The following is a 16,973-nucleotide window of genomic DNA, read 5'->3' as shown; positions in this document are numbered from 1 at the left end:
ACATTGGATCATTCAGAGATCCTCACTGAACTTCTGGAGTGAGTTTGCTGCACTGAAAGTAAAGGGCCGAATAATATTGCACGCCCCACTTTTCAGTTTTTTATTTGTTAAAAAAGTTTAAATTATCCAATAAATGTTGTTCCACTTCACGATTGTGTCCCACTTGTTGTTGATTCTTGACAAAAAAATTAAATTTCATATCTTTATGTTTGAAGCCTGAAATGTGGCGAAAGGTTGCAAGATTCAAGGGGGCCGAATACTTTTGCAAGGCACTGTATAATATTAAAGTTTTCATGTATTTGTGTTTTAAATATGGGCCTGCATAATACTATAATTAATTTAGAAAATGTTTGTACCATGGTTCAAAACAATATTTCACCGTATAATCCTTGAATGTTTTGTCTTGTATTGGTGGATGGGGGGCACCACAAAGCATTTATGCCTAGGGCACCAAAATAGCTAGCGCCAGCCCTGCCAGTAAATTACAAATAAATAAGTGAAAAATCATGTGAGTTTTTTTTGGGGATTATTTCTCTATAAGTGAAAATGCATCTATGATTGAAATTTCAGACTTCTACCTATTTTCTAAATGGGTGAACTTGCAAAATCACAAGGGGTGCAAATACCTCGGCTCCTCACTGTATATCCTGGTTAAAGCAATGTATTTACACCACAAATTAATATCCATCGCTCTTTGCACTGGTGATAATGAGCCTAATCAAGTAGAGGTGGGAGGGATTACATGGACCAAACAATGGGAGATTTATATTTTTTGTAAAATTAGACAATTCAACGAAAATCAGTAATTGATTATGGATTATTATTATTGATTATCTTTTTTTGTACTTGTTTTGATAATTTTTTAAATTTTAGTGTCATTGACCCATGTAAATTTGTCACTATTTGTGTTTGCTTCTGCCTTCTGCTTCTGTAGGACTCCATTGAAAGAGGTTTTTAATCCCAATGTAATATTTCCTAGTTAGACAAAGGCAGTATTTCAAAAAAATTTTTTTCAGGTGCTTGGATAACTGGAACACAGCAAATATTTACCCAATTTACAGTGTTAATTTTATCATTATTATTATTTTAAATATTTGTACTCCAGGAACCGCTTTTTTCCGGTCACCTGGCTCCCGGAACGTTAGTCTCGTCTCTGATTGGCCACTGAGTTCATTCAAGCTCCGCCTGACGTATCACAAGGGCTTTGATTGGTCAGTTGGCGTTCCTCTGCTCAGCCACCGCTGCCGTTTTAAAAGTCTCTACTTAGGGACACATTTTCCCAATAAAGGTTCGTTAAACAACCAGCTTTTTTAATCAATTCGCCATCTTTTGTTTAGTAATTTGTCCCCTCCCTCGCCACCATGCCCCCTCATCCCGGCTTCTTTTTTCTTGGTTTCCAGGCTCGAAAATGAGTCACTTCAAGGAGCGTTTTGTGACTTTGCTCCATGAGAAGAACTTTGTCACCGACCAGTTGGCAACGCTGGAGCAAAAAACTGGAACGAAGAGAGAATATATCGTCTTGGGTACGTCCATACACTCCGTGCAATTCCCTTTTGAAGCAAATTTTAAAAAAGCAAAACGTTAACGATCAAGAAAGGCGACTTCGAGATCAAGCTAGCGACCTTTTATTAGTTAGCCGTTTTGACGTCACACAGCCAGTATTTGCAATTTCTGGACTTTTCTGACAGCTTTCGCTTCCGCTAATCTGTTAAACAGCTGTTTGGGAGCACAGATACATGTGAATGAAAATAGTAAAACGATTAGAATAAGAGTTTGAACTCAAAGAATGGAAAGTCCAGTAAGTATGCAATTAATAACAATAAAACATGGTTGTCAATTATTGCAAATGATGACAGCAACCATTCACTGCCAGTCTCTGCTTATCAAAATGAAGTGGACGTCTAACGCCTCAAACATGAGTATTCACAGCTAGTCCTCCCTGATGACTTAAATTGGACGTCCATTGTTGTCATTGGCAGGCAATCAGTTAAACACAAGGTGTGATCCATTTACACTACTTCATGTAACCGTTGAATGAACCTCCTGAACCACAGCTGGTCCCAGGAGTATTTTTAACACACCCCAAAATACATCCAGTGCCAATGTGCTGGCCAATGGGAACAGACATGTTATGGTAGTTGGTAAAAATTTTTTGGGTCATAATGGGAATTATGACGTCATCCCAATAAATCCGATAACATTATATATTATCAGGCCTATTAATAATATTTTTTTGACACTGTGTCTAATTAGGATGTGTGCGTTTGTTTCTACTCCTGTTTTGCAAGTATGCAAAGTTTTGTTACTGTTCTAGAGGCCGTATTTTTCCTTCACAGTTAAACCTGACTATGGCAATTAGCAAATGTTTGAATTTTACAGTCTTATGTTTACAAGTTCTTGAGAGGCCTTTTAGTTATTGATAGGCTTACTGTTCTATAATTGCCAGGTTAAGAAAGTTGTTAATGGACCAAGGCGACAAAAGTCTCCTGTTGCACCAAATGTTTTATCTGCTGACAAAGCACAATACCTGTTGGGTTTATGTTTGTTTTAGATGAGTGCTCATTGTTCAGGGGAACACATCGTCAATGATATTGACTGATTGATTGTGACGGACTCAAATTATATTTATTTGAAATAATTCATATGGGCACACTCGGGCCACACTTACTTGAATTATATTTATTCATTTAGGCTACGTTCATACTACAGGTCGTAATACACAAATCCGATTTTTTGCCACATTTGTTTTTTTGGCGTGCCCGTTCAGACTGCCTTTGTCCGTTGGGACCGTTCAAGTATCACGCATGCGCACTAATTCGCAGTCCGACATGCGCTGAACAAGACGACCCTCGTGCGCAGAAGCATCTAAACAAATGACCACACATGCTGGCTGTCATCCGTCATTCCAGGGATATCATATTTTGCTTTTTAAAAAGAGGACACAAATTACAGACATAAATGATCCCCGTCTAGGCTTATATTCAAAGTATATGGATCGATAGAATGCACGCACTGTCCGTGCATGTCACACACAAATACTGGCAGTTTGCCCCGACTCTCGGCCGTGTAAGCAATGTTGAAATATTGCTTATATGGAGTAGACAGAAAGCCGATCATTCTCAGGCTTATCCTCAACCCATTTTTATTTTTTTTTATGACTTTTGTCAAGTCCGACCCTTCCTAAAAAGCCCTGTTCAAGGCAAACTAGGCGCTAATAACGCACAGCTGCACCGCTACCGTAGCGTCTCTCGCTGTTTGATGACGTAATTGCTGCATGAATTCCGATTTGAGAGACTGGACAGTACAGACCGCCACGACAGTCTGGAAATATGTGGCCCAGATCGGATTTGAAATGGTCCAGTTCTATGCGACTTGTCACGTTCAGACCGTCAAGTTAATGCCTAACTCGAGTCGGAAAAACACGAAAAAATCGGATTCGTGCATTAAGACCTGTAGTATGAACGTAGCCTTATATACCCCCCCATTTTAGTACAATTTGTTTTAATTCATTTTTAAAGGTTTTTTAAAGTTAAATTTTTTTTTTTTTTTAATTAACTTCAGTCATTACCATTTACATAATTGTTTCCCCTCCAAAATGGGTCATTTGAAATGAGTTAATTCATTTTATTAAAATTTTATTTTTTTGGCAATTACAAAATACGTGCAGGCATCACTACTACAATGGCGTACCGCAAGTAACACGTCACTTTTGCTCATTAATATTCATGACGTTAGCAATTGTTGCTAGGTGGGTCAACCTCTCGCTTGTCTCTAATAGTAAATGCATGGAAATAGTGTACGAGCGAGATGTTTACTCAGCTAAACCTACCAATTTTGTTGGAAAATGATGTCCCTGGTGCCAAATTCACTGGTAAAGATGTGGAAGAACATACAAACGTTCAGTTAAAGAGATGGCTTGAGTGTCGAGGGCTGAAAAAGACTGGGGAAAAAGAGCCTACATGATCCAGAGTTTTTCACCTTTTTCTTGTGTGCATTGCCTTACGCCACTGACAATGACATTCTCCTGTTTCAACAATCTATCGTTTACCACGATATGCCCTGTCGTTCTTATATATCATATCCTCTGGTTGTCTTACGTCTCTGGCTGTTCTTGGGGTCAATTTACATTGCTATTTTTGTGTAGCGATTGCAAATCCTACTCAGTGACAGCCAATGAACACCTTTAATTTTTTCATAATAACTTTTTTTTTTTTTTTTTTTTTTTTTACAACAGAAAAGGTGACGGTGGCAGTCAGATACCATTTTAATTTTTATCAGGTCATTCATTGTCAGATAGAAGCAGCACAGCAAAACACCTCGCTAAAAAATAAGTCAAAATGACTTACCTCTTCCTCCTCTGTAGGACCATGGCCCCCAACAAAATGTTTACTGCATATGAAATCGGAATGGCTTCACCTTGCTGGCATTAAACTGGTCTTTTGGACGTCTGCGCAAGTTGATCCATTCTTCACATTTTTTCCTCCGAGTTTTTGGTTTCGGGAAACATATGAAGAAAACAGCCTTCATATGTCGTAATGTCTAGAGTCGTTTCTACAAGTTGCATAGCAGCAGCGTTTGATCGGCATGTTCTTTTTTTATTTTATTTTATTTTTTTTTATTTTTTAAAGATTACCGGAGAAAACGAGCAGAAATAACATAGATTGTATGCGAGGGCGTGTCTATAATGACCCACTTCCGCGTTACAATGGCGACGTCACGGTCTAAATATAGCATTCGTGCGGTTCGCTATTGGATTTCAAATGGGGGGGGGGGGCGCAAAATAATGCCCCGTGGGCCGCAATTGGCCCTGTGCTGCAAGTGTGATACCGTGCCCCATATGAATACAACAAAAACATTTAAGAAAAACAATCGGAATTAGTGCATGAAAGGATTAACTGTATATTCTTTCAATCAATGTTTTTGATTACATTTTCTCTTTATAAATACTCCATTTTAAATATCAATATTTTATCAAGTTATGGTTCAAATTGTACTTATAGCTAATATTTTTAAAAAATATAATTTGGTCTGCTCATTTTATTGTAAATTTCTAAAATAGATTCTTTATTTTTAATGTTATTTTTCGTTTATTATCTTTGTGGTTTTTTTTGTACTGTAATTTTCAATTTTCACATCAGAATGTTTTTTCATATGAAAATATTTTCTTTAATAAACAACCTTTGTGGTCTTGAACTGGTTCTTCCAGTTCAGCGTTCTGGTGGAGGCAGCTGTCTATTTTTCACAACCAAAATGAGATGCAAGAACGCATCACGCGCTGTCCTTTCAGCTCCTCCACTTTGTAATCCATCCTCTTTTGGTAAACCCTTTTTGTCTAAAATTTGCAAGTCAAATATTTACATTTTGCGGCCTTAATGATGAATCATCTTACAGCCCGTTACAAAGTTTCAGGACGCCTCCCCGGGGTTGTGCCTTTTAATCCTGCTGCTGCAAAACATCCTGCTGGCGGCACGTCGGCGTGTTGGTCAAGTTTCGAATGACATGCTCCGCCCCCTCATTTCCTGTGCGAAACTTGTGCTGTGTGCAGGTGCCCTGGGTTTCGTAGGTGTCTATCTCCTCTTTGGGTACGGCGCCTCGTTGCTCTGCAACCTCATCGGATTTGTCTATCCGGCCTATTTCTCGTACGTATCAGCTTCATGCAAGCGACTAGGATATTGTTTTTTCCCCCTCTCCTATAGAATTATGGACTTATTTGTTTGTTTGTAATAATTTAGGTTTATATCCACTTTTTTTTCATCATTTTTCCCCCACAATTATTTTTATTTTTATAAACATGTATGTTTTTATCTTTTATATGAAATTATGTACACATTTAACACATTTTCATTTAACCTTTCAGGGAGAGATGTCACTACAGTAAACAGCTATTCATAAGTTGCCACTTACGACCCTTTACCTTTTATAGGACAAGTCACTAGTTTTGGTCATTTAAAAGTGTTTTAGATATTAGCAATTATTATATTATTTTTAAATTATTAATCATACTGTATTTTTAAATCTCATATACATTAGGGTAAATGTATAAATTAATACAATGTTAATAACAGCTAAATAAATAAAATTAAAATGAATAAAAAAAGAAATACATTCTGCTTACGGCTCCAAGTAATGTTTCATAGTATTTAACTCATTGCATGCCATTGACGGTGGTAAATGTCCAATTCAATTAAAAACTGGGAGTTATGGCCTTGAAGGCTCATTTTTCAGTTCGTTCATTTGCCCTTACCAGTTAAAATGAGTAGGATGTCAACTGTCAATAGCAGCCAGTGAATTAAATGAGTGCCCTGTTTAAGAGAAAAAAAGTGCATACATTATAAAAAAAAAAAATAACAAAGAAATGTTGACATATTATCATTTGGATGAAAAGCATTCTTTTGAACAAAACTATATATCGGGGTGAAAGTGGGCCGGAATGCCATTCCGGTATAAAATGTGCTTTGATCCTGAAAATATGATGGCAACTGTCAAACCTCCATTTAAAAAAAAAAACAAACTGCCAGGTTATCACACACGTATCTCCAAGAAGAAAACAATTTACTAACGTCAAATTTACATACACAAGTGTTAACAACAAGCGTAATAAAGTGCTTGTGTGCCGTCATCCGTTTCCACCGATATTTATTATTTATTTATTCCACGAACAGCATGGGGTTCTTGCGGTGTGTGTCTGATGTGCCGCATCGATGTCTGCATAGCGCTCAGCTAACCACCCTCCCTGGCCGGTACTCCAGTTGTCTGTTCAACTGGCTGACATACTGACATGTGATCAGCATAGATAGTTAGCTCTGATTTGTTCAAAAGCACGTTTGTTCTGGGACAACAACAACAAAAAAAAGAACGAGCTTGTTGAATTAATGCGATAAAAAAGGCCGATGCAACGGAAAAATGATATCTTTTAAGAGAAATGAAAGCGTTGAAGAGACTTATTTTATTTTCTGTGATGGGGAAGTTCAGAACATCTTTCATGTTAACCCAATAATACCTGACCCGGGAAATAATTAATAGAAAAATCAGTTTTTTTCAATTTGAAAGCTTTATGTGGTCCTTAATTATAAGAAAACGTTTTGAATATTTTAATGAATTTCTATACTGTACAGGCCAAAAGTTTAGACACACCTCATTCGATGCAACACAAATGAAGGTCCCAGTCCCATTGATAAAAGCAAATTGGACTAATTAACCCTTATAATGCATACCTGTGAATTGAAAACCATTTCTGGTGACTACCTCTTAATGTTCAACGAGAGAGTGTGAAAGAGTGTGCAAAAATGTAATCGGATCAAAGGGTGGCTGCTTTGGAGATACTAGAATATAAAACATGTTTTAAAACATGTTTTAGTTATTTCACCTTTTTTTTGCTAAGTACATAATTCCACACGTGTTCAGTCATAGTTTTATTACCTTCAATGAGAATTTACAATGTAAATAGTCATGAAAATAAAACGCACGAAGGTGTGTCCAAACATTTGGCCTGTACTGTATGTTCACTAATTTGTATAATGAATGATACATTAAGTATTACATGCAGTTCTCGTGGTAAAACAAATATATCTTACCGGTAATTGAAATTTTTAACTGCAATGAGGTCCAGAAATGCTTGTCTCAAATGTGATACATTTGGCAATATAGTGAAAGTGCACTTTGGACTTTTTAAATTCATGTGCCTATGTTAGGCTACATCTTTATTTCCTTGTAATATATATATATTTAAAAAAAAGTCATTGTTTGCATTATCTTCAAAATATATTCAATTTCACTGTGCATAATGTAAGTAATTTGCACTTATTTGTTAATGTAAGTTACTTTGTTTAGCACATCATTGAAAAAATACAATTTTGAATGAGAATCAGTTTCTCATGTATGCCTTGTTACAGTAAGTAGAATGCAGTACCCTAATGCCTGTTTAAAATCTGTTTTTCTATTTTCTGTTATAGGTATAACGGCCAAAAGCAGTTTTCTTTGCATTTCTGTGGTTTTAGGACAAAAAAATAATTATTATTCTGGCGCCGTAGCGACGTTTATGTCAGGGCGTTCTGGCAAGAAAATCAAGCCACTTTCAACCCTGGTATATATATATATATATATATGTTCACGAGTATAGTAATTATTTGGATCAATAATATGTACGTACTGTATACAGCGGGGCAAATAAGAATTTAGTCAACCACTAATTGTGCAAGTTCTCCCACTTGTAAATATTAGAGAGGCCTGTAATTGTCAACATGAGTAAATCTCAACCATGAGAGACAGAATGTGGAAGAAAAACAGAAAATCATATTGTTTGATTTTTAAAGAATTTATTTGCAAATCATGGTGGAAAATAAGTATTTGGTCTATACCAAAAGTTCATCTCAATACTTTGTTATGTACCCATTGTTGGCAATAACTGAGGCCAAACATTTTCTGTAACTCTTCACATGCTTTTCACACACAGTTGCTGGTATTTTGGCCCATTCCTCCATGCAGATCTCCTCTAGAGCAGTGATGTTTTGGGCCTGTCATTGGGCAACACGGACTCCCTCCTCACCCCATGGCGACAAAATGATAACAAGAACGGGGAGCAAAAATCCCAGAACCACACGGGGGGACCTAGTGAATGACCTACAGAGAGCTGGGACCACAGTAACAAAGGCTACTATCAGTAACACAATGCGCCGACAGGGACTCAAATCCTGCACTGCCAGATGTGTCCCCTTGCTGAAGAAAGTACACGTCCAGGCCCGTCTGCGGTTTGCTAGAGAGCATTAGGATGATTCAGAAGAGGACTAGGAGAATGTGTTATGGTCAGATGAAACCAAAATAGAATTTTTTGGTAGAAACACAGGTTCTCGTCTTTGGAGGAAAAAGAATACTGAATTGCACCATACCCACTGTGAAGCATGGGGGTGGAAACATCATGCTGTGGGGCTGTTTTTCTGCAGAGGGACCAGGATGACTGATCTGTATAAAGCAGGGGTCCCCAACCTTTTTTGCACCACGGACCGGTGTGACTTGTCTTTTTTTCACGGACCGGTGTCCTATCAAATTTTGCACCCTTATAAAATTTTGCTCCCAAAGCTTTTGTGGCAGTGAAAAAAAGCCCTCTTTTATATTCAGTTGGACTCTCAATGTTATCCAATGGTGCTAAAAACTATTTAAATCACAAACATACATGTGCAACACGGAAATGGCGTAAATTAATGCTTAACGAAACGGCGAAGTCGTTAAGTAAGAGGGCTACGTGCAGTTGTTGTGCGCGCCTAACATGGCAAACGTAAGTTCCTTTCTTTAAAGAAAGTTTGTAGTGTGTACTTAGGAATCGCTGCATTCGCGGTCCTTTTTAACGTTACGCGCATGCCAACTTTGTCAGAACACCGGCAATGTGCGGCAGAAAAATACAGCAAATATAAAATAGCATTTGTTTTTAGCCCCGTCGTGTTAAGTGCAGGGAAAAAATACAACTCACCCGCTGAATCAGTGGGAGGCCTGAGTTTGTTTCGTTGAGATGAGATGGTCCCCAGATGGGAGAGTGAGAGAAGCTAGCATCACAAATACACGATGTTGGAAATTGTAGCACAGTTTTCAGCGCGCTCCTAGTGATGTCAGGATATACCGAAATGACTTTAATCCAGAACTTCGGTAGAGTTGTTGTCTCAAATGTACGTTTAAGTCGCCGTGATTTGTGATCTCTACAAGCTGATATTCCTGTTCCACAAACATGCTCGAATCACTCGATTTATTCACATACGGGTCACGAATTCACTCCTTCGCAGTTCATGGGTCTTTAGTTATTGGGAAATAGCATAAATTTTGTTTTCTTTGAGGTTGTAGGCACATCTTCTGGCTCGTCAGGTTCCCCTTTCCCCGTAAAAAGTATGTCCAAAGACGTCTGTTATTCAGTCATTCTAGTGTGGGGGCTAATTATTTCCGGGAAGAAATCTAATTGGCGACGACCTACGTCATACGTTATTATCGAGTCCAAGCGCGCATAGATATACAAAACAAGATTTTGTGCTAACAGCCCAATCAATGCATTTCTATGACGACCTCCTATCCTGTACTAGTATATCTAGAGCAGACAGGGATATTGGTGTGTTAAGCGGCACAGGCCAAAGTCAATTGGCCAGAATGCAGTCGTTAATAAATTATTTATTATTTCTGCGCGGCCCGGTACCAAATGCGCCACGGACCGGTACCGGTCCGCGGCCCGGTCGTTGGGGACCCCTGGTGTAAAGGAAAGAATGAATGGGGCCATGTATCGAGAGATTTTATGTGAAAATCTCCTTCCATCAGCAAGGGCATTGAAGTTGAGACGTGGCTGGCTCTTTCAGCATGACAATGATCCCAAACACACAGCCAGGGCAACAAAGGAGTGGCTTCGTAAGAAGCATTTCAAGGTCCTGGAGTGGCCTAGCCAGTCTCCAGGTCTCAACCCCATAGAAAATCTGCAGAGGGAGTTGAAAGTCCGTGTTGCCCAACGACAGCCCCAAAACATCACTGGTATAGAGTAGATCTGCATGGAGGAATGGGCCAAAATACCAGCAACAGTGTGTGAAAAGCTTGTGAAGAGTTACAGAAAACGTTTGGCCTCCGTTATTGCCAAAAACGGTACATAACAAAGTATTGAGATGAACTTTTGGTATTGACCAAATACTTATTTTCCACCATGATTTGCAAATAAATTATTTAAAAATCAAACAATGTGATTTTCAGTTTTTTTTCCCACATTCTGTCTTTCATCGTTGAGGTTCAACCATGTTGACAATTACAGGCCACTCTAATATTTTCAAGTGGGAGAACAATTAGTGGTTGACTAAATACTTATTTGCCCCACTGTATATACTCTACACACAGCATTTGTACTGGTAAGTTGTCACACATCAAATTTTGAATCGGTAAAAAAGATGCTTGAGTCAACAAAAGCCTCAGTATTATTATATTATTATTATTATTATTATTATATTATTAGTATTATTATATTATATTATATCAGTATTGTCATGAAGCAAATAACTAAACGAAACATGAGTGATGACTTGAAGTTGTGGTCTTTTGGAAGTATCAAAGCCATCGAGAGCAGGGTGAAGGAGGACGACACGCAGTGGCTCACTTACTGGGTGGTGTATGGACTTTTCAGCATAGTCGAGGCTTTCTCGGACATCTTCCTCTTTTGGTTCCCCTTTTACTACGCCGGGAAGGTACGTCTGCAATATCTATACTGTAAACCGGTGATTCTCTAACATTTTACAGCAAGCACCACTTCAAAGAATAGTTTGTTCTCTGAGTGCTACCGTCAGACATCCAATCCATTATTTTCTATCACTTTCAGAACCTCTTCTGGAGGCTTTACAATTGAAAGTAGTGCCTTTTTTTTTTTTTTTTGGCTCCAGATTCCGATACCAGCCTGTGTGGTATCCGTGTATGACAATACTGTACAGATATGTTTTTGAAGAAATTACACAAAATAGTTTTTTTTCTTAAATACCAATTACTGCATACATTGCTATCATGGCTTGGTTGGATACTGCACTTTAACCTTTATGAAATGGGGAGGGGAAAAAAAGACAAATTCACTGTGCATTCAATACAAACATTTTAGTATTGAATGCACAGTGTATGCCATTATACCATATTAGTACGTTAGCTTAGCTCATGTGCTAATCACTCGCTAGCAGACTATACAACTTCGCTAGCTTCAAAAAAAGCAAATTTTTTTTTTTTTTATAGATGGCCATGTGCCATTCATGCGCATCTTGTACCATTTTAAGTATAGGCTCTAACTTTGAAAATTTGATTGCTAAAATAACAGAATAAACAGTCATTTTCTCAGCTCAAAACATTACAGGACTGCCATTTTCCATCTTACAAAAAACTATTCAACGGCTTTCGGTAATTTTTTTCTGTCTTTAATGCGTTGTGTGTTTTCTTATCTTCAGCAACGTTTGTAATCGATGGCCATCTTGGGAAGGGTGACAAACTCTGCTTGCTTTAGGACAGCAGTGTTGTTTTAGCAGCCCTTTTAATTTTCGTCTTAGTCTTTTGGACGATAATACTAAGTCCGATTTTAGTAATCTCAAAATGTGTTTGTCTTCGTCTAGTTTTTGTTGACGAAAACCCGAAACTAATTTCGTCTAAAAATTACTCAAAAAATCAATAAATAAAGGTTTCCAACTATTTCCAATGAACATTGACAGACGTGCAAATTTTATAGCGTCTCTCTATAAAGACAACGCCATCTTGATGATCATACACTCTTAGCAGGAAAACAGTATGTTATTTTCAATTAATTATAGCCTGGACGCCATGAACTGTAAGTGAAAAAGTTGTCCGAGAGTTTAAGCCTAATGCCAACGCAAAGGCTACGCTAACGCTACGAGTTACATTTAGTGTGTGATGATTACTCAGAACAAACTTTGAAACCTTTAAAGCTAAAGCAACATTGCGTACTCTCTTGCCAAGAAAAAAATTTTTACCGTGTGTGCAAGCCTGCATGGAGACCGGAGACGACACACTGGTGAGTCGGGAAGGGAGGGGCAGCACGTCACGAGTGGCACAACCAAACACTACGCTACGATGGAGGCTAACTACACATAAAATGTCAGATTTTGTGAACATGTGACAGAAACTATTGCGCATTTTCGTCTTGTTCGCATCAGACGAAAACTGGCAATCGTCTCGTTATGTTTTAGTCTCCCAAAAGGAGTTTTTAGCTCATTATTGTCTCGCCATCGTCATGAAAAAAAGTGTTTGTTGATGAAATATTTTCGTTGTCGTCATCATTGACGAAAACAACACTATACAGCCGCTTTCTTAACTGTCGGCCATTATGAGCATGACTGTTGAACATTAAATCTGAAAAAACACATATTACGCAGCATCGGTGCATTATTTCTTAGTGCTACCTATACCAATGCCTGCATTTTAGTGTCTTATCAGGGTGCCCTCTGATAGTTGCATCAATGCAACACTTAGGGTGCTTTCACACCAGCACTATTTGGTTCGTTTTAAACGGACCAAAGTTCTTTTTCTCAGATAGTCCACTGATGTGAATTCGTACCAGAACTCTAGTTTGGACCAAACAAACGCTCAAAAATCGTGGGTCTGGGTCCGTTCTAAGCGCACCCTACTTGGCTTGTGAATGCAACCGGGCCAGGGTGCACTTTGCTACTTGATGTGCAGTGTTACAGCATGGAGCTGTGATGCTCCAACCTCTGACAATACACACAGGGCATCCTTGGAAGCAGAAGTACAGCTCGCACACTTTTCAATGGCAAGATGACAGACGAACCACGGCCATGTTGTTGTGCTGAACTAAGCAGTTGCATTTGATACACAGAATTTAGTTCTAATGTGGCGTGAGTTTTGCATGCTGTTGTTGAACGTACCATGTGAGAGTGAGTGAAGCCGAGACATGTAGAGACTCTCAGGGCAGCTGTATCGTGAGTCTCTCTCTCCTTGAAGTGGCGACAATTTGAAAGTCCAAAAAGTCACGAAAGTGAGAGCGATTGCACGCCAGTGTGACTCGGGGTACCAGGCGGTTCACTTTCGTGGTTTAATTTTCCTAAATGCATTTTATACATATACATAACATATACAAATACATATACGCCAGTTCGCTTGAGTCGGGAGGGAGCGACCCTGCCTCTGGCCGAGTGGCGACTTGCTATGCTATGCTACAGTATTATTATTATTTTTTAATGTAATTACATTACTGCTGCACAAAACAGTTGAAAAAAAAATGACACATACAGACAGGGCTGTCAACAGACTTGCAGTGGCCTGGGGACAAGAGACCATTATGGGGCCTCCCCAGACCAACCCAACCCAACCCTGCCACCGGCTTGTCACAACAACATATGCAGTACTTTAAAACTTTGCAAGCAATGACAGTGTAAATTTTCAAATTAATTTAATTTGAGATGGACAGGTAGATTTTACAGAACTTAATGTGATGTGACACAATATAAACAAACCATTTCCATCTATTGTCGCATATAGGCTACAATACAGTACAACTGAGCGTGCTATGCCTGCCTGCTTAGCAACAAAACAGTATAACTAAAGTGCCTGTCCCCTCCACATCCCTGGGGTTTTCAAGCCCTTAAACAGTGGTGCGCCTAGATTTTTTGACAACAAAGTCATTCATAACATCAGTGAAATCCAGTTTTTGAACAAGCGCACGCTCAATGGAGAGCATGGTGTTACCGGCATCCCCAAGGGGCCGCTGCCGCCGACAATATGAACGGCTTTACCAATTTGGCACAGACGAAGAAGTGGATGAGCATAATGGGGTGAGATAGGAGTTGTTGAGAGTTGTTGCGCGGTAGTGCTGAGTGGAGTTGCTGTGAATCCCTCATTGTTAATAAAAGTTCCAGCAAAAAGCCATCCGACGTGTCTCTGCGTTTTTATGCATATCGCCACCTTTCCCAAGGAAGACCCGGATGAACTGACGACAAACGAGCACTACGGTGCGGAGTTGAGAGCATTGCAACTTATAAAGTGCAGTTTGGTGACAATGGCTAGGTTGGTAAGCCTGCCCTGTGATATGGTGGAGCGTAGGTAGTTTTTTATTCATTTTACTGAAGGCTCGCTCTCCTCCAGCTACGGTCACTGGCAAAGACAAGAAAATGCGTAGCACTTGAGTGCGCCAGAGCGGGGTCAAACCATTCTCTGCTAAGACGAGGGGCGTTGTGCAAGAAAAGGAAAAAATATATATTTGAAATATTTAATTTGTTAAAGTTTTTAAGTATATATCGAGTAGCACATAATATTTAATCAGATAATGATTTAAATAAAAAAGAAATATGTGAATGTAAAGTAAAATAAATTAAGGGTCTTTCAGGGTCCCCTATGGTCCTGAGGCCCGGGGCAACATAACCGCCCCCCACCCCCCACCCCCCCGTCGACAGGCTTCCATACAGACACACTGTTATATTACCATTGCAAAATAAAAAAAAATACTATATACAGTTTAACGTTACATGCAGCATCACAGCACCACGCTGTGACGCTCCAGGCTCCCTTCCCTCCCAGGAGGGAGGTATATTTTCTTCAATTTGTCCAATCAGTGAGTGTGCCTTTCGTCCATGTGATGCCAGTCTGAAAGTTCGGTTGGCGCACAGTGAATGCTGAACTTTTTCAACAATCCCTTTGCAAGTGTTGCTGTGGGGTAGCTCACCAACCGGACCCCGGTGCTCTTGGTCTAGTTTGAAAGTGCCCTCATTGAGAGTTTGTGATAAGTGTGGTCTCCCTGCAGTGCGTCTTCCTCATCTGGTGCATGGCTCCCGTGACGTGGAATGGCTCAGAAATCCTGTACAAGCGCATCATCCGACCCTTCTTCCTGAAACACCAGGCCGCTATGGACAGCATGGTCAGCGACCTGAGCGCCACGGCCATGAGCATGTCAGAAAGCGTCAAGCAGGAGGGTGAGATACCAACTGTGTACATGCAAGTACCAACATCTTTTATATATACGGCATGCCTTAGCTCCTGCATGCTGTCCTCGGCGAGCATCGGCATTGATGGCGCTAGACGTCCAATCAGTTTTGAATGGGAGGCGCGAATGAACGAATGTTCATTACCCCCTGAATGAACATTCATTCCCAGTCAAAATGGATTGGATGTCTACTGTTGTCAATGGCAGCCCATGAGTTCAATGAGTGCCCTGTAAGAGTTAAAAAAATAAATAAATAAATTATAATTCGTTCATGAAAGGATTAATATTTAGTTCATAACTGAATAAAAGTAATAACGTGCTAATTGGAAAGGTGGGAAGTTTTTTGCACATCTCGCTAGAATTTGGTAGCAATAAGACTCAAGATGGAGGAGAAATTGGCAAAATGGTTGACCTTCTGTGCAATTTCAGTTATGAGTTCTTGATTGTTTTTGTGGGGGCACTCATAGTAAACATGACAAACATGGGTTGCTCTTGAATATGACTTCGGGGCTGAATATTTGGCCCCGCTTGGTTCTAATGGATTGGACGATACGAGGTACCACTGCTTCTAAATAAGCCAGAAAAAAAGTATATAAAATAAGTTTTTTCCTCTTTTGTTTTCAGCTGTTAATCGGGCTCTCAACCATGACAAGGACCAATGAGGAACATGGGAACACTTGCTTGTGTGAATTTTTTTTTTACTCGGTACGATCAGCACAAAACACGACAATGTGGGGAACCAATCAACGGGTTTAAGCACTCCCGGAAGATGTTATGCATAACTGAGCCATTTCAGTCTTGAAACCTAAAAAGGATGCCAAAATTGTGTTCTTCTTAAGAGCATGGCTCGCACATTGAAGCACGTTTTTTGCCCCTCGTACATCATATGATTATGGAGACTAAATAAACTGGACACTAACTATCAAACGATTCTCATTTTTTCGTTGTTTTTCCTTCTGTGACAAAATAAGATATCTTAGTTTGTGGTCCAAGTCGCTCTAGTTGTTGCTCCCAATCAAAAGTTCATTCGCCTCCTCCCTGTCAAAATGGATGAGACGTCTTGTTCTGTCAATGGTAGCTAATGAGTTAAATGACTATGGGTAAAAAATGTCACAATTCGTGCATGAAAGGGTAAAAATACACTACCCCTCTTCCCCTCTCTACGGCGGGGGACCCTGCCCTGCCCTGCCCTGGTCTTGGTGGGCCGCTTGGGGCCCCGTGGTGTGCCGTGCCGGCTGTGGCTGTGGCTCGTGGCCCGGGTGGGCGGACGGCGTTTGGTACGGGCGTGGGGTTGGTGGTGCGTCCCGTCTTACCATCCCTGAAGACCGGTTGATGGATGTGCGGGTGGCCCAGGGGACCACCCTGGATTCCAGGGGGGGGTGAGAGCTCCTTTGCTGGGCTGCGGGAGGAAGGATAGGCTGTGCTGCCCGACCAGCCCTCCCTCCCCGGGCTGACTGTGTGAGGGCTATGGCCCTGTGTCGGTGCCTGCGTGGCGTCTCCGCTCGTCTGCGTAGCTGTTGCGTGCCCGCTGGGGCTCGCG

At 40.0% G+C, this 16,973-nt stretch overlaps 1 protein-coding gene across 2 annotated transcripts; it reads left to right on the top strand.

Annotated features, from left to right (window-relative positions):
• The first annotated feature begins 1,145 nt into the window (after window positions 1–1,145).
• Window positions 1,146–16,381, top strand: LOC130931232 (receptor expression-enhancing protein 6-like). 2 transcript variants are annotated; one of them, XM_057859846.1, is made up of 6 exons: window positions 1,146–1,288; window positions 1,401–1,523; window positions 5,546–5,639; window positions 11,057–11,195; window positions 15,254–15,444; window positions 16,058–16,381. In XM_057859846.1, the coding sequence occupies exons 2-6, from the start codon at window positions 1,409–1,411 to the stop codon at window positions 16,062–16,064; spliced, it is 546 nt and encodes a 181-aa protein (XP_057715829.1). In that variant the 5' UTR covers window positions 1,146–1,288; window positions 1,401–1,408; the 3' UTR covers window positions 16,065–16,381. The 2 variants fall into 2 exon arrangements, with proteins under 2 accessions (XP_057715829.1, XP_057715828.1); XM_057859845.1 differs by having other exon boundaries at window positions 1,147–1,288; window positions 15,254–15,422; window positions 16,058–16,379.
• The last annotated feature ends 592 nt before the right edge of the window (window positions 16,382–16,973 follow it).

Source organism: Corythoichthys intestinalis, chromosome 15 (assembly GCF_030265065.1).
Source record: "Corythoichthys intestinalis isolate RoL2023-P3 chromosome 15, ASM3026506v1, whole genome shotgun sequence".
In the NCBI taxonomy this organism is placed as follows: Eukaryota; Metazoa; Chordata; class Actinopteri; order Syngnathiformes; family Syngnathidae; genus Corythoichthys; species Corythoichthys intestinalis.
This window is presented reverse-complemented; position numbering and strand designations above follow the sequence as displayed.

Coding starts and splice junctions, on each gene's coding strand:
- LOC130931232 (XM_057859845.1), top strand. CDS start 1,409: ATGAGTCACTTCAAGGAGCGTTTTGTGACTTTGCTCCATGAGAAGAAC. Junction 1,524..5,545: donor GAGAGAATATATCGTCTTGG/GTACGTCCATAC, acceptor TGCTGTGTGCAG/GTGCCCTGGGTTTCGTAGGT. Junction 15,423..16,057: donor AGAAAGCGTCAAGCAGGAGG/GTGAGATACCAA, acceptor TTTTGTTTTCAG/CTGTTAATCGGGCTCTCAAC.